Raw genomic sequence first — 22,419 nt, 5'->3', positions numbered from 1 at the left:
TGAGTTGTCGGTCTTTCATTTGAGTATTATACGCACTTGGAAAACTTCATAGGTTGTTCTCTTGAGAATTTTTGAGAGTGGTATTGAGCTGCTCTAGGAAATTAATATTTTACTTCTGGACATCATGTATCATATAAAATTACATATGCTTTGCTTAACTTAGCAGCCTAACTTTAAAATTTCAACCCTACTTCTTTCATTATGTTTATTTCTTAAAACTAGTCTACACTTCAGGTCGATAAATAAGAGAGAAAGACAGATGGATGAAGTTGCACTTTTATTTTATTTTGTCCTACTAAAATTAAAAGAAGGTACGGAGGCAGAAATCATTGCTAATGTCGATTGGTGTACCTACTCACCATAACTGAATACATAAAATAAATGCAAGCCTACTAAAATTAAAGACAACATCACAGATTAATTGTAAAATGATAAAAGCTGGCTTTACTTTGCTGAAGTGATGATATAGGTCTATTGCGATCAAATGTGCACCACATACACACATGAAGGGCTGTAACTTTATGGCCGGTAGTTTTTTGAGATTGCAGTAAAATTAAATAAGGAATATATTGTATATGCCTGCCACTCGTCTCACTCACGCAGTGCAACAAATGTATCCGGTTGCGCAGTCCATACTCCTGCTGATTGTTGGTTGCATATTGCCAAGGCAAACTGTATTTTCTTCAAGATGGCACGCGGGCTTTTCAAAATAAATCCAATACAGTGATTTTTTTCATACAGGAGTATAGACGAAAATTTAATGATAGCTGAACCAATGAACTGAGATATTCCTATTGTAATTGGATATTGTATGAAAGATACTTGATGGAATGCTCTTTTGGAGGTTTGATGTGAAATTTTTCTTTCATTTGAAACATATCCATGGGACAAAAATTAGTGTCCCGCGGGTCACAGCTTGGCCACTCCTGCTATGGATCATCTTACAAAATTTCAATTCATCATCAATGAACTGAACAAAACTTTTATGAAATAAATATTATGATCCTGCCAAAATACAAAGTATCGATGAATCTCTAATACACTTACGGGGATGAATTATATTCAGCCACTATTTGAAACAAAAGAGACACAAAAATGGCATCAATTAGCTAAACTGTGCAGTGATAATGGATACTGCTTTGTGGTATCCTTTCACTAAATCACTAACTAAATCCCAAAGAAATTGTAACAACGAAACTGAAACTTGTTATTTTAAACTGCAGGCAACCACAGCCAAACTTCCACATTTTCAAAGAAATAATTCACATTGGCTGTATAATACTTTTAATAAAAAGTTATGGATGGTTTTGCGCCACTAGAAGACACATCCTCAGATGATCGGTACACATAATAAGAAAAAATTCTTTTACAAGGAATCCTTAACAATGGTGCAAAGAACAAAACGATAATGAAAAGTAGTATTATAGAGCTGTGCTTGAAGGATACTCACAAAGATTCTTGTTAATAGGTCACTGCCTTAGAGCCACTACACAGCATTCATATCATGTTTCAAACAAATTGCGCTCTAAAAGCTACCCTTATTTAAAGCAAAGGGAGTACCAGAACCTATAAAAATGAAATGTGGATAAAAACTAGATGGGCCAAGCCAAGCTGTAAACTAGTAATGCACTGAGACAATATTAAAGTATGAACCCAGTAAACAAGAAGTGGTTTGCCACACCACAAGCAGGAAGGTCACTGAGCAGCAAGCAAGTCAGTACAGACTGCTATTAAATGGAGAACATCTTTACAGATAGCGTCAGAGGTGATACAGACAAAACCAATACTATAGAGGGTGTGAATGATGGGGTGGGGGGCTGCACATGTGCTAAACTAATTAAAAAAATAGTCACATTTACAAAAATACTGAAAGCAGACAATTAAAATGCAGCACATTGATAAAACCAGAGTGATGCTATAAATTCCCTCTTTCACAAATACAATTTATAAAATACTGAAAGTGATGAGTTAAAATGTAAAATACTAATAAAGCCCAAGTGGTAATACAAATTCCTTCTTTCACAACTACAATACCATATTAGCGGTCAAATGTAAAGGGCTAGTTTGGGAAACTAAGGACATGTGATTGTAAAATAGTGGCCTATAGCAATAACGTGTATGTGTCAAGAACTGGAGATAGTTTATTATAAACATTCTTGGATTGGGAGGATTTTTGTTTCTTTCCGCTCAAAAGTTGTTATCTTGTGGGAGACCACTCCCACGGTTTGTTGCTCAGTACCAGCCTTATTTCTGGCCTGACAAGAGTTGTCACTGTGAAGGACTGCTGATAAACACATACCTAGCATTCGTTTGCCTACAGTCCTCAACTAATGGGAGTGTGGGAGAATGATCAAGTGAGGACTTAGTAGATGGGAGCGGAGTGCTGGGCCCAGCTGGGCTCGCTTTCTCTGCAACCAGCTCCCGACCTAACAACACGTTTTTCTGCACCCTCTTGATCATTTAGCCATAATGGCTCCTGCCCAACTGTTGGTGTCTTTCCCAGGTGCACCCTATGCACCCCTAAAAATGAGATGCACATAGATAATTACTGAACAGTCTGCTCTTCAGCCTGACTCCTCCCATCCTGTACAATACAAAACAAGATAATATTGCCAAATTTTGTGGAATACCCAAATGTAGGTCACAATTTTTCATTTTGTGTGAATTAAGCCATACACAGAACACCTAAACTTTCAAAAATTGTAAAAAATACACAATACATATCCTAATGTCAGCACAAGGAAGGTCTGGACTCTGCTGGAGACAAATCTTTCCAATTACAGGCACAACTGAGTCATACAACTCTAATTTGATACAACTTACTCATAACACAGGGTCACAGTACAAGACTTCATAATTTCATATGTGACACACATTTAAAAATTGTAGTCTTCAAAATGGACATTGCCCATAACTTACACATGCATATTTAGGATATACTTTAAAATCTGAGCATTATCTGTATTTCATGCAGTACATAATTCAGTCTGTATCACTCTATAGCCTTGATACAATTTCATAGTCCTGCAATAAACTCAAGTCTCTATATGAGCAGGCAAATTTCGGTTTTTTCATTCATTTTTGTCAGATTACAATTACAGACAAGAAATTTCAGGACATTCAAAATAATGACATGTTTACTCAGGGTACTGAAAGATGGTGATAAAAATGTCCTGTACCAAGAATCATAACTTCAAAAAATTTTTGAGTAATGCTTTCCTTTGAGAAGATACATTAAAGCTGTACTCTTGCAGTCTTCTGGCAGAAGATTCATGCTTTCCTCTGAACCACTCACTGGGTGGGAAACATGACCCACAGATCCAGTTTGCATTTTTTGATACAGCATAACAGCCTCTGGATGCCCTGAAAATTGAAGAGAACATAATTTTCACACCACTGGCATTACTTTCTCTCTCTCTCTCACACACACACACACACACACACACACACACACACACACATATATATATATATATATATATATATATATATATATATATATATATCAGTCTGCAACACACAGAATTTGTACCAAATAATATGAAAGCTCATATAATATGGTGTACAGGCAAGCTTTGGCATCCAAAATTAGCTAAAGCCTCCTGGGTATAAATGCATGTAAATCCTGGATACAAGCCAATGGGATTTTTATATTATTTTCTACAAAGAAACTGTTTCAGTCCTTTGTCAGTTGTAAAACTATGACAATGAACCCTGATTGTTTTTGAAGTACAGAATTACAAAGTCTCCATACAATCAAAATCTGCTGATTATGGAGATCAGAGAAGATTTATTATTTTAGTGGTTGTCACAAAATCAGTCTTCGATATTTACAACCCTATGAGGAAAGGCTGTATCTTGGAAAATGCAAATTCCTACTGGGAAGAATACCACTGTCAAAAACAAACTGTTCACATAATATTGTTCAACAGACCTTTTAGCAGCAACCTCTACTTCCTGTACCACCATAAGATCAACAGACAAGATTGATATGACTGGTCAAATCATCAGAGAATAGCTACATTGTTTCACGATTGAAAAAAGGCAATCTGGATTTAATGCTTCATATGTAAACATACACAGCAGTAGATAACAATGTAGAAGCAGAGGTGCTGCTGTAGCGTAACCAAGTATCAAGACAATTACACCATGTCTCCTACCACTCACTTTGCAGGCAATCATATGTCGTAAGCAATCTACAAGCATAATGTTAGATTATTGTCAATATTATTTCTGTGTTTTTAAAATTAGAAATGTGTATTTAAATGGTTTGTTTTGTATCTGTTTCATGTCATGGGAGAGTGCAGTAACACAACAACAGCAGCAATTTTGGCGCAGCTGCCAAGTACAGAGCAGACTGTTATTGTCCCCCAGATGAAGGTCATCGTGCAGTAGAACATACTGTTGACATATGTTATCATCTTATGATTTAAATAAAATAAATATGTTTAACTGTAGGTAATTAACAAAAATGGTTTATCGATGTTGTTCAGTGTAGTTCAGTTCTTGTTCTGGTCTTGACCAGTTATGATCAACATTGCTGTTTTTATTGTAAGGGCTACGTTCTAATGGAACACACCATTTACTAAAAAAAAATAAAAAATAATGAAGTGAACATTTATGTGGAAGAAACTTATTCACTTTTCAATCTGGTTTCATGATAAGAAGATTGATTTTTCTTAATGATTGAGTTCTGTTGGGAATACTAGAATTAATGGAGTTTGAAAAGAATCAGTTATTAATATCTAAAGGCAAGAGCGGAGATAATAACCCAAATGTCAACTTTTAAGAAGCCATGGAACTTTTATGAAACTGATGTTACACAAATGATTCAATTTTGTATCTCCCTGCTTGAGGGTTAGCAGAAAGTTAATTTGACCAGTTCATTGAAGTAATTCAAATCTGTTGTGGTGCACGCTTTGGAAAAGAAGCTGGAACAGTCAAGCTCAATCATTACATGTACCTGATTGAAAGCTTTTGTCACTGGATGTTAGGTACGATGTCTGCTGATGTTGTCTATTTAAATAATAACATTTAAAATGGGGGTGTGGTGCTGCATGTGGTGACCGATACAGTGATGTGTGAGCATAAATTCAATGGATCGAAGGTCATTAGAAGAGAGAAAGCTTACGAAATGCAAGAATAGACACTGTTTGAGACATAAGTGGAGAGGAGTGAGTGTGAGTTCACGGAGAATGCTGCATTCCTTATGCGGCTGGTGAGTGATGGTGATGAGGTGCAGTGTCTTGGTGGTGCCAGCCAACACTGTGAACAGTGACCGAGAGGCACAGCGCCCTGGTGGTGGCAGCTGACATCAAGGGCAACTACTACAAAATGCAGTGTTTGTGTGGTGGCAGCTGAGTGCAGTTGATAGAGAAATTTAGCAGTCTACGTAGTAACATCTGGGGGTTGATGGCATCAAGCAGTGCATCCTAGTGAGGGCCATTACAGAGCATTGCAACTGGGTAGTAAAAACCAGTTGAACTACAGGTACTGGTAAGTTGCAGATTACACCATGAGCCAATTCACTGTCAACAGAAGTTTATTTGGTGGGTGCAATTCGTGTCAACAAACAAATGCAAGTGTTAGGTACTGTGTCAGGAAAACAAGCTTAACTTGGTTAGTTTGATTGAGGCATTATTATAACTGTAAGTCATACAGCGAATAGATTCAAGTTTGAGTTATTAGTAATCATGTTGGAAGACAGCATAGTGAATATGGATGACTGGCATTTGTGGGCCAGATTAATTAATCAAAATATAACCAGTTTAAAGACCTTTTATATAGAGATGAATCAGAAAACAGAGAATTTGAATACCGAGATTAATTCTGAATTAACTAGCTTCCGTAAGACAGTGAATATGCATTACAGGCTAGAACGCCCTATTCACAAGTCTAGGGAAGAGAAGCTGCCAATGAAACAGGATATTTTTAACTTGTCTTAGCAGGCTGGGAGTATGAAACTTGTAGTTCACGTGGAAATTAATAAAAATAATATTGTCATGTGCCAAGAGAGTGTGGATCAAACTGACCATGTACATGCTGAATTATTAATATGTATTAAGGATGCTTCTGCTGGGGATGCCGAATGCATCTATGAGTGGGGAGATAGGAGAAATCACTAATTATGTAGAAGAATAACACAGAGAAATTAAAAGCGTAAGTATCTGAAAAGTGTAAAGAATTATGCAAGTTAAAACATGATAATCATAGAGAGTGTTCATACAATGGTGGAGATCATGGAATAGAAAAGGCAGCATTGCTAGGATGAGTAGAATGGACAGAGGTGCTTTTGCAGGAAGTATGTAAACAGGTCTCAGACTTCACAGTATCTACGAACCCTTTTGCTATAGACAGTAGTATTAATGTAGAGAGGAGTGGCATTAAGTCATTTTTGATGGATCAAATGAAGTGACCGAATCAGTAGAACTTGGGATAAGCAAAATCAGTTCACTGGCTTAGCACAAACATAAAGAAGGTAAACCCTATTTGCCAAATGAATTGTGTCAGGAATTTAGTTTATCTAACATTATTCATGTGTCTCATCAGTTCCTGCATTTCAAACCAAAAGGAGAACTACACCAATAATATTTTTAAGAATTTGTGAGGGAGCTTTGCCATCTAGATGAGCTGACAGAAAGAAAACACAGTTTGTGATTGATCATGTAGAGGCTGAAGCAGCCGAATGGGTGGTATTTCATAAACATGATTTTAAGAATTGGTCAGATTTTGTACAACAATTTAAACACAAATATACTTGTCAGAAGATGAGCAGCAGAGGCCTACACTGAAGTTACTGGTTCCAGACCCTCACAGACAATGAGGTGAGTTTAGAAAATTCTTTGCATGGTATTGAAATACGAGTAAACTGATAACGAATAAGCTTTTGCTTCCAGCAGATATCTTTTGAGATGGAAATAAACAACTTTCAAAAAATGTTACAAAGTGTGACTGAGAGAAACAGTGTTTACCACAATCTATTGTTGGTATGCGGACACCGTTAAATGAATAACAACCAATCAAAAAAGGTTTTTCACAAGTACAAGGGACTGAGGGGGATGGCCAAACAACACTACTGAGGATTTGATGAGCTAAATGAAAGTTCCATTTAGTGTGAATTATATTTGTGAGTTTTGTGTATTCGATACCAGGAGAGAGAACTGATGCAGAAGTGTAATTGAGAGTATTGTGTGTTTCATGTGCAGTAGAAAGATGAAGTGCACTGATTTGATACGTTACTCTCTTATTCAAATGATGAGTGGAATGTGATTTTGGTTCATTTGGGAAACAGAATACTGGGAGTGTGCAAGATTACTAGTGAATTAAGACTGAATTAACTTCCACATTTGAGATGGGTTTATCCCCCTTAGAAACAGTAGGTAAATAGATAACAGATGAACCACTGTTATCAGCATTTCTCTGGCTGCCAATGGAAGAAGCAAATAGGCAGGTACAGGCCGAAGTATTACATAATACAATAGGATTTTTTTGAGGGGGTGGGGAATCAGGTTTCTTTATTTATGATAATATGCAGTCAAATCACAAACAAGTTTTACAAATCATTTACAACACACATAAATAGCATCATCTTGATCCACTTTACAATGTTCACGAGTCCTCAACACAAAAGGCATCACACAATGAAAACAAGACATACCAATGTCCTGTTTAAAAACTTCACCAACATTAAAAGCTTGGTAAGTAATGACATCACAGTTATCAAAACTTTCAACGCCACCAATACTCCCAACAACTCCAGAGTGATAAATAGCCATTGTAAGCCATCTAGTAGAATGACTACATTTATAATCCTTTATAAGGGAAAATTTCAAAATATCACTTGCAAAAACACAAGGACCATCTAGGACTGCATGGGAAGCAATGTCTTTCACCTCCACTTCATTTTTCTCTTTGGCCCCAGTACGGATTTCCATGTTATCAATGACCATTGGAGAAGTAGGTGCTCCCATGTCATTGTATTGTAATTATGTACATCATCATTTCTTTCGAACTGAAGTGGATTATTTACAACAAACTTCATGAGGGAATAAATATACTGTGAAGCAGTAGTCAGAATGCCCAACTCCTTAAACAGTTGTCTACTGCCACAGGCCATTGACACCCAATCTCACTGCACTGACCTAAGGGATACATTCGTTGTATGCCCCACGTTGATTTCTATGGTTATTTCAGGTAGTGTTGCTTGTCTGTTAGCACTGACAACTCTACGCAAACGTCACCACTCTCGCTCATTAAGTGAAGGCCGTTGGTCACTGCATTGTCTGTGGTGAGAGGTAATGCCTGAAATGTGGTTTCTTGGCACCCTCTTGACAATGTGGATTTTAGCATATTGCACTCTCTATCGATTTCTGAAATGGAACATTTGTTGCATCTAGTTCCAACTACCATTTCGCATTCAAAGTCTCTTAATTCCCATTGTGCAGCCATAATCATGTCGCAAACCTTTGCACCTGTGTACAAATGACAGCTCCACCAATGTATTGCCCTTTTATAACTTATGTACACGATACTACTGCTGTCTGTGTATGTTCATATCATTATCCCAAGACTTTTGTCACGTCAGTGTATGATGATATGATGCACAATATTGACTGAGCGTGGTTTAATAATCATTATAGAGGAAAAAGAGGTAGCCATAATTCTCAAATAAAGCAAAAGGAGATAGTATAGTCTTATCACCTGCCAAACTGAGCTAGCAAGTGGGGGTGTTGTGTAACCAAATATCAAGACAGTTACACCAAGTCTTCTGCCACTCAGCTTGCAGGTAATCATATGTTGTATGCATTCTGTGAGCATAATGTTAGATATTTAGTAAGATTATTGTCAATGTTATTTGTGAGTTTGTAAAATTGGAACTGTGTATTTAAATGATTTGTTTCATATCTGTCTCATGTCATGGGAGATCAGAGTAACACAATGACAACAGCATCTTTGGTGCAACCACCAAGCAGGGAGCTGACCACTATTGTTCACCAGGCGAAAGCCATCGTGCAGTAGAAGATCCTGTCGGGACATGTTATCGCCCTCTGATTCAAATAAAATAAATGTATTTAATTGTACATAACATGCAAAAAAACGGACAATCAGTGTTGTAAAGAAAAATGTAATGGTAGTTAGTTCAGTTCTTGTTCTTGCCTTGGCCACCTAAGATCAACTTCGATATTATTGTAAAGACTGTGTTCTAATAAAATACGTCATTGTAAGTGAGAAGTGATTTATTTATTTATTTATCAAGAAAACTGAAGTGAAAGTTTATGTGGAAGAAAGGTGTTTGCTTTTGAACAATGTGTTTTATTAGAATGCAGTCTTTATTACCCATTGTTACAGCTCTCAGTGACTCAGAAAAAGTGTTAAACATGCAGAAACTTGTTTTTTGATTATTTGCTCTATAACATCAAATGTCTAACAGGTAGAAAAGCATGTTTTAAATCTAATTTAAAATCATTTCTCCTGGTCAACTCTTTACAGTCCACTGATGAATTTCTGCTTAAAAACTGGTAGCCAGTAAAAAAAGTGTTGTTGCATGAGTAGGACTAAAAATAAAAATGTGTTCATTAATGGTAACACTGATTATGTACACATATCCTGTAAACTGACTGTTCCACATCATTTCGATTAAAGAATTGTTCAAATGATCTATGGAACACGTAACTAACTAACAATAACACTCATGATGATGATAAACAGTCAAGGCAAAAACAAGGACTGAACTAACTACCACGACATTTTCCTTTAGAACATTGATAGTCTATTATTTTGTTTGTTACATACAATTACATACATTTATTTTATTTCAATTAGAGGGCAATAACACATGCCACCAGCATCTTCTTCTGTGCAATAGCCTTCACCTGGTGGACAATAGCAGTCAGCTCTCTCTTGGCAGCTGTGCCGCAGATGCTGTTGTCGTCATGTTACTCTGCTCTCCCTCGACATGAAACAGATAGGAAACACACCATTTAAATATACAATTCCAAAATCACAAAGACATAAATAACATTGACAATAATCTTGCAAACTATCTAATGTTATGCTCGTAGAATACATACAACACATGATTACCTGCAAACTGATCAGTAGAAGACATGATGTATGTCTTCATATTTGGTTACACTACACTCACATGCAGTACTGTTGTGATTAAGATAATAAATAGATACTGCAATTAAGTAAGTGCTAAGTTCTTGTTTTAAGCAGAAACAATTAACTTTCTACATTATGTAGGGTGTCCCATTTATCTTGACCACCCTAAATAACTGTTTGTCCAGATGCAAATTACAAAAAGTTTCAAGCAAATTTTCTTTAGCATTCAGGGGGCATCAATCAGCAATATTGCCTTAGTTGTAGCTTTGTTTTTTACAAAGATATGAACAGCCGTATGGCTTTTTTAAATGGCACCCTGCATTTTTTATTTGGTAATTCATTTCCTCTCTTAAAGACCTATTAAAAAATGTATAACAGTGTATCATTAACTGAAACACAACGTTATTAATTACATAACACAATATTGACATTGACACTCCCAGAGCTTAGCGCAGGTACTGGGGATAATGGAACACATCCATGTGCTGACGTTGACAGAGGACAAATGTAAACATAAGTAGAATGCACACCCGACATTCCATCAACCATTGTCAGTTGCAGAGTTGTGCCAGTAGAATGTACACCAATGAAGAGAAGGTAGAAATGCTACTCATCTATGGGGAATGTAAGTTAGCAGAACAGTAACTGCAATAATGTTTTCTTACGTATGGGTACATTTAGTACAGTAGTTTAGTCCTTTTAAATACTGTTGTGTAGAGTAGGCCTACAGTAAAGGCTATCCTTCTTACAAACTGCATCAACATTACGTTTCTTTTATTGTAGTTCTTGTTGAAGGTAGGCAAAATGCTACACAGGCAGCGGAACTGTACAGAGCGATATCCTGACGAGAACCTACCTTCCCGATGGATGTTTTCTCATCTTGTTGCGACGCTTCAGGAAATGGGAAGTTTCAACCCACAACAACGCAATTGTCATAGTGCACAGACAAAGCTGTCGAAGACACTGTTCTTGCTTCCGTTGCTATGACTCCACATGTGAGTACACGACAGCTTGGGCATGAGATTGGCATTCCTAAAGCCAGCGTACATTGTATTCTTACAAGTCACTGGTTCCATCCTTACCATGTACACCTACATCAAGAATTGCATGGAAATGATTTCCAGAATCGTGTACAGTTCTGTCAGTGGGCAAGGCACCAAATCCTCGCCAACCTGAATGTCTTCTCCAATGTTCTATTTGCCGATGAATGTTCCTTCTCTAACAAACGAAAGGTAAATACAAGGAACATGCACTATTGGTCCAGCGACAACCCACGATGGCTTAGACAGGTGGAACATCAGCGTCAATGGCGAGTTAACGTCTGGCATGGGATGCTTGGCACTACAATTATTGGCCCTTATTTCATCAACGGTAGTCTAAACGGCACAGCGTACGCCAACTTCCTCAGACGAATTCTTCCTCCTCTTCTGGATGAAGCTCCGTTAAGAACCAGAATGCTTATGTGGTATCAACACGATGGATGTCCAGCACATAATGCCTTGCGTGCACGTCGTGTTCTGAACTGAAGGTATCCTGCCAGATGGATTGGTCGAGGAGGAACAGTTATTTGGCCTGCTAGGTTTCCTGATTTAAATCCTCTGGACTTTTTTCTTTTGGGATGCATTAAAGACATTGTCTATCGTGATATTCCAACAACTCCAGAGGACATGCAGGAACGTATCATGCTTGCTTGTAATTCTCTTCAGCAGGTAACACTGAAAGTAATAAATAATTCTTTCATTCAACGAGTGCACCAATGTATCAGTGTCCAGGGTCACCACTTTGAGCACCTTTGAATGTTCTACTCCTGGACAATGGTACAGGAGAGTCAAAGTCTTAATTAATAATGTTGTGTTTCAGTGAATGGTACACTGTGATACATTTTTGAATACGTCTTTAGGAGAGGAAATGAATTACTGTATAAAAAATACAGGGTGTCATTTAAAAGAGTCATACCACTGTTCATATCATTGTAAAAAACAAAGCTACAACGAAGGCAATTATGCTGATTGATGTTCCCCTGATGGCTGAAGAACATTTGCTTGAAATATTTTTTAATTTGCATCTGGACAAACAGTTATTTAAGGTGGTCAAGATAAATGGGACACCCCGTATTATAAGCCTGAAGCACAAACCAATAGGCCTAATTTTTGGTGCTCACAAATAACAAAAGTTTATGTAGGGTAAAGTGGGTACAGATTTAATTCATTTTTAAGCATCTACTCTGTGTTCCAATGTGTGATACATGTGCATATTGTTATAGGATGGTAAAAGAGGGAACGGTATGAGTAGACTGTAGATAGGAATTTCACTGGGGAACTGATTGGAGAACTCAACAAGGCTCTCCCTCATGAAACTGTAGGCTTTGCACGAAGGACAAGAGAATTACGGAGGAGGCGGCAAAGATTTGTGCCCTTCAGGCTGAATTAGATCATGCAAAATTTGAAAAAAATCTTGGGATCTTGGTAAAGGTAACAAACAATGGGCAAAAGGAAAAAAGCTCTTCAACTCCATCTACATTTGAGCTAACAATATCAAATAAATTTGACTTGTTGCCTGAAGTAGGAGGGGAAGAGCCTCATCCAGCTGTAGGTCACAGTAGGGTGCAGCAGACTTCTACAAAGAAACTCCATGTAGGTCGATACGAAAAGAGAGTGAGAAGAAGAGAGTCTTGCTGCTAGGTAGCAGCCATGGGACAGGTGTAGGCCATACGGTACAGGAGAAATTAAGAACAGGGTAACAAGTCACAAGTATTCTGAAGCCAAGTGCTAGTCTTAGCCAAGTGACAGAGGGCATAGGGAATTTGTACAAAGGTTTTGGCAACGAGGATCTGGTTATTATAGTAGGTGGAGCACAGAACAGCACAGCTAAGAGCAGTAATTGCAGCATTAGGAGTGACCTGGATGAAATAGGAGTAGCAACTACACACACAAATGTGAGTTTTGTGGAGGTCCTGCAGCACCATGACCAGCCCTGTGTCAACACTGCTGTGAGCTGTGTGAACACCAAGTTGAGCAGGCTGCTACTGACTGAATGCAGTGCCTGTTGCTACAACTGGGAGATGTAGATATACTGGATATGTCCTACATCTGAATAGGGGAGAGAAAGCTAGGGTGGCTGAACTTCTTGCACATAATATCTGGGAGGCCACCATCAGACGTAAGATTCCTGTAGTTACTAGTTTAAGAGAGACATCTTTTTTTAAGGTTAGAATCAGGATTCAGGCACTAGCCCACAAAATTGTTAACAATGCACAGAAAATAAAATTAGCTTCTTTCAGCAAAATATTAGAGGACTGAGTAAAAAGATAGGAAAGCTTCTTGTCTGTCTGGAAAATCCAGGGAGCTCTGAAAGGATAGGCATCATTTGCCTGTCTGAGCACCACATAACCAAAGGGTTAGATAAGTTACATAACACATTACACTCTAGCAGCTTACTCACGGAGAACTAATATGGGGAAAGGAGGAGTTATTACATACATTAAGACAGGAACAAGTTCAAAAACATTGAACAAGGAGATTTTCGTAGTGATCAGCACGTAGAAGTGTGTGCTTGTGAATCAATACTAAAAAATTGTTCACATTTAATTGTAACTTTATACAGATCCTCACTGGAAAATTTTGAACTGTTTGTGAGGAGTCTGGGTATCTTATTCTGCTATCTGTCAGACAGCAGCAAGCACTTAATAGTCTGTGGTGACTTCCATGTACATTTTCTAAAGGATTCTGATAGAAAAAATCATCTGGAACCCTTATTTGGATCCTACAATTTCATCTCAGAAATTAACTTTCCAACACAGGTGGATAAAGGCAGTAGGACTCTAATTGATAACATTTTCTTGGTTGGTTGATTTGGGGGAAGGGACCAAACAGAGAGGTCATCAGTCCCATCGGAGTACGGAAGGATAGGGTAGGATATCAGTAGTGACCTTTCAAAAAAACCATCCCAGCATTTACCTCAAGCAATTTAGGGAAATTACAAAAAACCTAAATCAGGATGGCTGGACATGGATTTGAAGCGTCTTCCTCCCGAATGCGAGTCCGGTGTGCTAACCACTGCACCACTTCACTTGGTTGTTTTCTTGGGTGAAGCTCAAAGTATGAAAATAACTCTTTACCCAGTAACAAATCCTCTCTCTAATTATTATGCACAATTAGTTAGGATCAAAAACGTAGTGCCTTACAGTGTGGGTACTGTTTTTAAGAATAGTTTACAGATGACCTGGTATGAAATTTATAGTGAACCAAATGTTAACATAAAATTTAATCTATTCCATGATAAGCTACTATATTTTACAGACTATATGACACTGCGGACTGTAAGATGCACCTTAATTTTAAAGCAATTTTTTAAAAAAGTAACATTTTTACCATTTTTATTATTAGACTGCACAGACCGACTACAAAACCAAAAAAGGAAAGAAATTGTAGTTTATAAAACCAAACTAACCTTAAAAGTTCCTGAAAAATCATCATCTGAATTTTCTTTTTCTTCTTCTTTCTCATCATTACTGTCATTGTCCTCTTCATATATAAGATGGTCTCACTACCATTGAGAGTGTTACTTATGCTGCACTTATGAAAGATCTAAAATTAATGTCTTCTCTCACTATAGATCTCGAATATTTTATCCACTGACACACTTGTTAGATTGTAGGTTGTTTTAAAGCTCCCTTCAGTGTGAATTCATGTTGGGTTTCATCCATTTGTTGCATTCCTCTCTCATATACACTTTACATGGTTTATTTATTGAGCTATCAAGAGGTTGCAATTGTGAAGCACGTGCTCCTGGAACAACAGCAAGCTCTCTGTTTCGCTGTCTTAATTTCTCTTTAACAGATAATTTCAAATGAGTGCGAAACTGATCTAACACAAGAGAACTCTCCTTCAATAAAGCACCTTTCCTTCTGCTTCACATTCTGTTAATCCATAATTTCATACCAGCCTTGTCTATACTCCCCTTGTCATGTACATGAACGACACCTGGCAGTATTTCAGAAGGTTTCGGCATTGCTTTGTGCTTGAAAATGATTATTGGATTAAGTTTAGTACCATCAGCACAACATGAAAGGACAGCAGTGAAGTGCATTTTTTCATGTCCACTTGTTTTTATAGTTACAGTTTTAGCACCTTTCATGGCAACAGTTCTGTTACTCAGCACATCAAATGTCAGAAGAGTTTCATTCGTACTGGCTAAATAGCCAGTTCCACAATGGTTTTCTTCCAGTGTTCAATAATAAGGAAATGGAAAGATAATATTCTCTCTTCATACTCTTGTGGCATTTTCTGAGACACTTTGGTTTTGGTTCACATGTTAAGTCCATACACTTCATAAACCAGTAGCACCAAACACCTCCACCCTTACATTTTGTTAAGTCCCACTGTAGTGCTAGCTTATGAACATATATTTGAATTTTTCTGTATTAATTCCAACGTCATTTTGACAGTGTCCTTGAATATATTTCAATATGGCATCTTATAGTTTTCGCCATTTTGCATTCAGTCCTCTATTTGCACATTTAGTCATCATTTTTTTCAGTTCTTCTTTACTACTCCATCAATCATGAACTGTTTTTTCCGCTGGTGGGGGGTCGAAATGCTGCTCAGCTGCTTTGTTTCCATATGCTTCTGCAGATGCTATTAATTTCAATTTACAGACCACATGAATAACTTTTATTTTTTTCCATTACAAAACTAACTACTAACAAAAATATTGCACTGTTACCAATGACACAAATCACTTTCAATTCAAGTTTACTGGCACCATAGACTGCAATGATGCATTATAGGTGAGACAGTGTTCTGCGTTTGCGATGGCAGGGCAGGAGGGCGACAGTGTTAGCAAACTTCTGAATCCCCATAACTTATTTTAGTCACGTTGGTGCATTGCTGCTGCCAGTTGAATCCAGTGTCGCCAGATAGATATAAGTTTCCTGTGACATCGAATATATGGCCATTTTTAAGACTGGTGAGAATTTTAAATCAAACACTGGACTTTTTTATATTAATTTAGAGTATAAGATGCACCTGAATTTTGAAGACAATTTTTTGAAGGAAAAAAAAAAAAGTGTCTTACAGTCCATGAAATATTGTAATCGAAAGGAAACTAAACAGACATGTAGGAAACTGTGGATCACTAGAGGAATCAAAGTATCTTGTGAAACAAAAAGGTAAATGTATCTTATGGCGAGAACAAGTAGAGATCCTGCTGCAGTTGTTCCACACTACAAAAACTACTCAAAATTACTGAGAAATGTTATTACAAAAATCAAGGATTATGTGAATAATGTCAGAAATCACTAATTCTGGCAAGAGATTAATGTTATATGGAATGTAGTGAAACAAGAGACAATACAACCAGCCACAGAAAAGGGTAACATCACTAATTACCCGAACGGAAGGCTATAACTGATGAGTCACAGGTAACAAATGTGTTTAATAATCATTTCTTAAATACAGTAGGAAGCATAGGGACAAACAATTGAAGAGAAAAATCACAGCAGTATGTTGAAAAAAGTAACACCCATAAAATTCTGTTATATGAATGTATCACCAACTTCTCCTGAAATTAAGAAACTTAGACATTCTCTCAAAAATACAAGCTTAGCTGGTTTTGGTGGTGTTTCCAATAGTGTACTAAAGAACTGTTCTCATACAACAAGCACTGTCTTACTGAAATATGTAATGTATCACTGACTGAAGGCAATTTCTAGAGAGACTGAAAATGCCATTGTTAAACGTCTCTTTAAGAAAGGTGATAGCAGAGATGAGAATAACTACTGACCTGTTTCGCTGTTCACATAATTTCCCAAAATTTTTGAAAAGGTGATGTATCACAGAATAATATCTCACCTTAGCGACAATAATGTCATCAGCAAATCACAGTTTTGGTTTCAGAAGGGTTACTCTATTGAAAATGCCATTTACATGTTGAGTCACCGGATTTACAAATGTTAAATAATAAAAGAGTGTCAGTTGGTATTTTCTGTGATCTCTCTGAGGAATTTGACTGTGTGACTCAGAGAATTCTCCTAGATAAATTGAAGTTTTATGGGACTGATTGTTGAGCCAAACAATGTATAATGCAGTATCTAAGCAAAAGAATGCAGGAAGTTGTACTTAGTAAGTCAACCAATATAGTCAGGGGACATAATTCTGACTGGGGAGAAATCACATATGAGGTCCACTACTGTTCCTCATATGTGTAAATTATCTGCCATCTAATATACAACATGCAGAATTAGTTCTTTTTGCATAAGACACTATTATTGTAATCAATCTAAGCATATATACAGAAACAGAAGAAATAGTAAAAAACATTCTTAAAAGTATGATTGACTGCATTTCTATAAATGGTCTCACCTTCAGTTTTAAAAAGACACAACATACTCAGTTCTGCACATCTAGGGGTACTACATTAATGATAAGGGTAACACGTGGTGGGGAAATAATAAATAGGGTGGAAACTTCAAAATTTCTAGGTGTTCATATCACTGAGAATTTAAATTGAAAAAACATTTTGGAACTTGTAAAACAACTTAGTTCAGCCACATCTCCACTAAGAATCAATGCAAATCTTAGTGAAAGACAAATAAGTAAGCTGACATATTTTGCATATTTTCATTCAATAATGTCATATAATGATCTGGGGTAATTCATCTTTCATACAGAAAATCTTCATTATGAAAAATGTGCTGTAAGAATAATATGTGGTGCTCACACACGATCATCTTGTAGACATCTGTTCAAGGAGTTGGGCATTTTGACTACCACTTCACTGTATATTTATTCCCTCATGAAGTTTGTTGTAAATAATCCACTTTAGTCCAAAAGAAATAATGATGTACATAATTACAATAGCAGAAGAAAAAATGATATTCGTTACTCCACATTAAGGTTATCTTTATCACAAAAAGGGGGTGCACAATGCTGCGACAAAAATTTTTGATCACTGACCCAATGATATAAAATGCCCGACAGACAAAAAAGTAAAACTTGAAAGCAAACTGAGAAAGTTTCTCCTAGACAACTCCTTCCATCCCATAGAAGAATTACTATTACTGTACATGTAAAAGGATAGGCCTTACTAACTCACAACATCTATATACCTTAGAAATGTTAGAATGCAACCATACATACAAATTAATTTGCAATGTGAATGTAAATGATTTGTTCCACATCATTAAGATCTATCATGAAAAATTATCCATGTAACATGGAACTAACTATGTCCCCACTTGCTAGCTCAGTTTGGCAGGTGGTAAGAATATACTACCTCCTTTTGCTTTATTTAAGACTTATGATAACTTCTTTGTTTTCTCTATAGTGATTATTAAACCATGCTCAATCAATAATGTACATCATATCATCATATGCTTCTGAAAACAGCATCCATTATCTCTCTCAGTTTACCTTAGATTCTTGAGCTTCTAGCTCATGTTTTAAGGATCACACTATATGTTTCCTACAAAGAAACATTTGGAGTTTCTGCATTCTCAGTCAAGTCAGTATCCATTACCACCTAGTTTTAATCAACCATTGAATTACACTGTTAATTAATGAAGTTATTCCAGATGTACTGACAATATTCCCTTCAGTTATAAGGTTTCATGTTACTCCTGTATCTCGTATTGGGACAGTCCTCTGTAGATTTATGAATCCAATACAAATATGATACTCTTTAATATTATAAGGTTTTCCTCAATTTTTAAAATGTCAGAACATGTAATTACGATTTTTGCTTTTACCTGGATACCCAGTTTGATCAAATAACTGTATCTAATCAGCTCTATTGAGATAGTCCATTAAAATACATCATATTACCTTCTATCTTCTTTCCACTTTTGCCATTTTAAGCAGTTGCTTCTTCACCTGCATTTCACCTACATATATTCTGAGCATTTATAATGTGATTTACAGTGCATGAAATCTTACGGTTCAACCTGTTGTTACAATTAACCTAAATAAAGCCTGGGTTAAGAATTGGTACCAGGAAACTCTACTCCCAACAATATCAAGGTTTCTCCCATACAACAATGACAATCAACTTGTAAGATCGGACGGCGACAACTTTCACATACACTTAGGTCTGACCCAGTGTGGTACTGCACTACTCTAGTACGGCTCTTAGGAAATGGGAGCTGTCTCTAAACATAACTATGAGAAACATGACAATAGTGCACAGACATTTACATCCCAAATCCCAGTGGTTCTTATTATTTTCTGCTCACCTCTCAAATTGCCTTTATAGTTTTTCATTTTGCTAAAATAGCTACTTTCCAGAACAGGGTCTTCAGACATTCCTCACCTTATGAACTAGACTTCATACCTGCATATGCCTTGTAATTACACTGCTCTATTGTATTTATTTACAGTTTATCAGCTAATACACATTTCTGATTAATGGTTTGGAGATCTTTTTCCTTCCTTTCATAGTTCTCCCCTACCCTTAAGCACTACAGGAAATCAGTTCTTACTCTTCTTGTATTAACTGCTTAGATTATTAACAAATTTTAATTATTGATGGTCAACTAACTTAAATCTATGAATAACTTTATTACTCTTCTTGCAAGGGGTATGCTTCGCACTCTTATTTGTTGAGAAATTGTTTAGCTTGGTCTACACTATACAGGCCTTTAATAACACTTAATACTGGGTCTTTCAGTAACAAGGCTTTTGGATGAGGCATCACTTGATCGAAGTTAATACAGTTAGCAGCTTTCTATTATGATTTTGGTGTTTTGGAAAATAAACTTGAGATGCAGTTCTGTGTTCCTCTGTAATGATAACATCATTCATTTTCACTGGTGGTTGGAATACCACGTCAGATACTATATTCTGCTCTCCTTTAATATACCTTATTTCATAATCAAACTCTTGTAGACAGAGCACGCATCTCAACAACCTATGGTATAATAATCGGCAATTCGTCAGGAATGTCAAAACTTGGTGGTCTGTGTATACTACTGTTTTCCTCCAGGCTAGTAGCCAAAAAACCTCTTAAAATCCCACACTATCATGAGTGCTGCTTTTTCTGTGATGTAATACACTCCTGGAAATGGAAAAAAGAACACATTGACACCGGTGTGTCAGACCCACCATACTTGCTCCGGACACTGCGAGAGGGCTGTACAAGCAATGATCACACGCACGGCACAGCGGACACACCAGGAACCGCGGTGTTGGCCGTCGAATGGCGCTAGCTGCGCAGCATTTGTGCACCGCCGCCGTCAGTGTCAGCCAGTTTGCCATGGCATACGGAGCTCCATCGCAGTCTTTAACACTGGTAGCATGCTGCGACAGCGTGGACGTGAACCGTATGTGCAGTTGACGGACTTTGAGCGAGGGCGTATAGTGGGCATGCGGGAGGCCGGGTGGACGTACCGCCGAATTGCTCAACACGTGGGGCGTGAGGTCTCCACAGTACATCGATGTTGTCGCCAGTGGTCGGCGGAAGGTGCAAGTGCCCGTCGACCTGGGACCGGACCGCATTGACGCACGGATGCACGCCAAGACCGTAGGATCCTACGCAGTGCCGTAGGGGACCGCACCGCCACTTCCCAGCAAATTAGGGACACTGTTGCTCCTGGGGTATCGGCGAGGACCATTCGCAACCGTCTCCATGAAGCTGGGCTACGGTCCCGCACACCGTTAGGCCGTCTTCCGCTCACGCCCCAACATCGTGCAGCCCGCCTCCAGTGGTGTCGCGACAGGCGTGAATGGAGGGACGAATGGAGACGTGTCGTCTTCAGCGATGAGAGTCGCTTCTGCCTTGGTGCCAATGATGGTCGTATGCGTGTTTGGCGCCGTGCAGGTGAGCGCCACAATCAGGACTGCATACGACCGAGGCACACAGAGCCAACACCCGGCATCATGGTGTGGGGAGCGATCTCCTACACTGGCCGTACACCACTGGTGATTGTCGAGGGGACACTGAATAGTGCACGGTACATCCAAACCGTCATCGAACCCATCGTTCTACCATTCCTAGACCGGCAAGGGAACTTGCTGTTCCAACAGGACAATGCACGTCCGCATGTATCCCGTGCCACCCAACATTCTCTAGAAGGTGTAAGTCAACTACCCTGGCCAGCAAGATCTCCGGATCTGTCCCCCATTGAGCACGTTTGGGACTGGATGAAGCGTCGTCTCATGCGGTCTGCACGTCCAGCACGAACGCTGGTCCAACTGAGGCGCCAGGTGGAAATGGCATGGCAAGCCGTTCCACAGGACTACATCCAGCATCTCTACGATCGTCTCCATGGGAGAATAGCAGCCTGCATTGCTGCAAAAGGTGGATATACACTGTACTAGTGCCGACATTGTGCATGCTCTGTTGCCTGTGTCTATGTGCCTGTGGTTCTGTCAGTGTGATCATGTGATGTATCTGACCCCAGGAATGTGTCAATAAAGTTTCCCCTTCCTGGGACAATGAATTCACGGTGTTCTTATTTCAATTTCCAGGAGTGTAGTTTCTTTCACGTTTATTTAGAACATGATTCACTAAAGCGTAGGATGGTGTAAACCTCTGTCATTATTTAGCTCTCTTTGAAATATGACACAGGACAGTCCGTAATCTAAAGCATCTGTCAACATACTGAAATACTGTTGAAAATTAGGGTGAAACATAATTGGTGCATCAACCAAGTCACATTTTATATTATTAAAGTGATCTCTTGCTCCTCACCCCACTGCCATATTGTTTTCTACTTTATTATATCTGATAATTTTGGGTGAGTGAGATCTGTTCCTGGTACAAAATGCCTAGAAGCCAACCATTCCTGAGAAAGATTTTAATTGTTTGCCACTCTTTGGGCTTGGGAACTGAGCAATTGCTTCTGCTTCTACATACAAAGGATCAGGTCTAATAAATGAGCTGCCAATTAAGTGGCCCAAAAACTTTACCTTTCATTTTACAAAAACAGATTTAGATAATTTAAGGGTAATCCCCTCATCCTTTAACCTCAAGAACAGTTCATCTAATTCATCAATATGTTCCTCCCAAGTTTTGGTTATAACTAATACAATGTCTATGTATAAGATTAATTAATCTAAAACCAGTCACACACTGCCTTGTGCTTTCTCTGCCACTAACAATGGACTATTAAATGCACTTCATAATCTCTCAATAATGCCCTGGTTAATCACTCCCTTGATTTATCTCACAGTTCTTCTAGTTCTACTGGTATAGGATATGGTCTCTTGAAGACTAGCTCATGATTCTTAATGTTCAGCTATGTAGGTCTTTAAAATTTGTCCCCTGTGAACACCTCTATGTCCATCATGATAGTACAGCACATAACCATGTATATCTTGG

General features: G+C 38.0%; 1 protein-coding gene across 6 annotated transcripts in view; it reads right to left on the bottom strand.

Annotated features, from left to right (window-relative positions):
- Positions 1 to 258: 258 nt before the first annotated feature.
- The window catches only part of LOC126470547 (uncharacterized), a 192,654-nt gene continuing 170,493 nt past the window's right edge, over positions 259 to 22,419 (bottom strand). For all 6 annotated transcript variants that reach the window (XM_050098482.1, XM_050098481.1, XM_050098483.1 and 3 more), the window contains one exon: positions 259 to 3,363. In XM_050098482.1, the coding sequence (XP_049954439.1) occupies positions 3,194 to 3,363 (170 nt within the window). In that variant the 3' untranslated portion in view covers positions 259 to 3,193. The remainder of the gene's footprint in view (positions 3,364 to 22,419) is intronic.

Source organism: Schistocerca serialis, chromosome 3, assembly GCF_023864345.2.
Source record: "Schistocerca serialis cubense isolate TAMUIC-IGC-003099 chromosome 3, iqSchSeri2.2, whole genome shotgun sequence".
NCBI lineage: Eukaryota > Metazoa > Arthropoda > Insecta > Orthoptera > Acrididae > Schistocerca > Schistocerca serialis.
The sequence above is the reverse complement of the archived record's forward strand: the minus strand, read 5'-3'. Positions and strand labels throughout refer to the sequence as shown.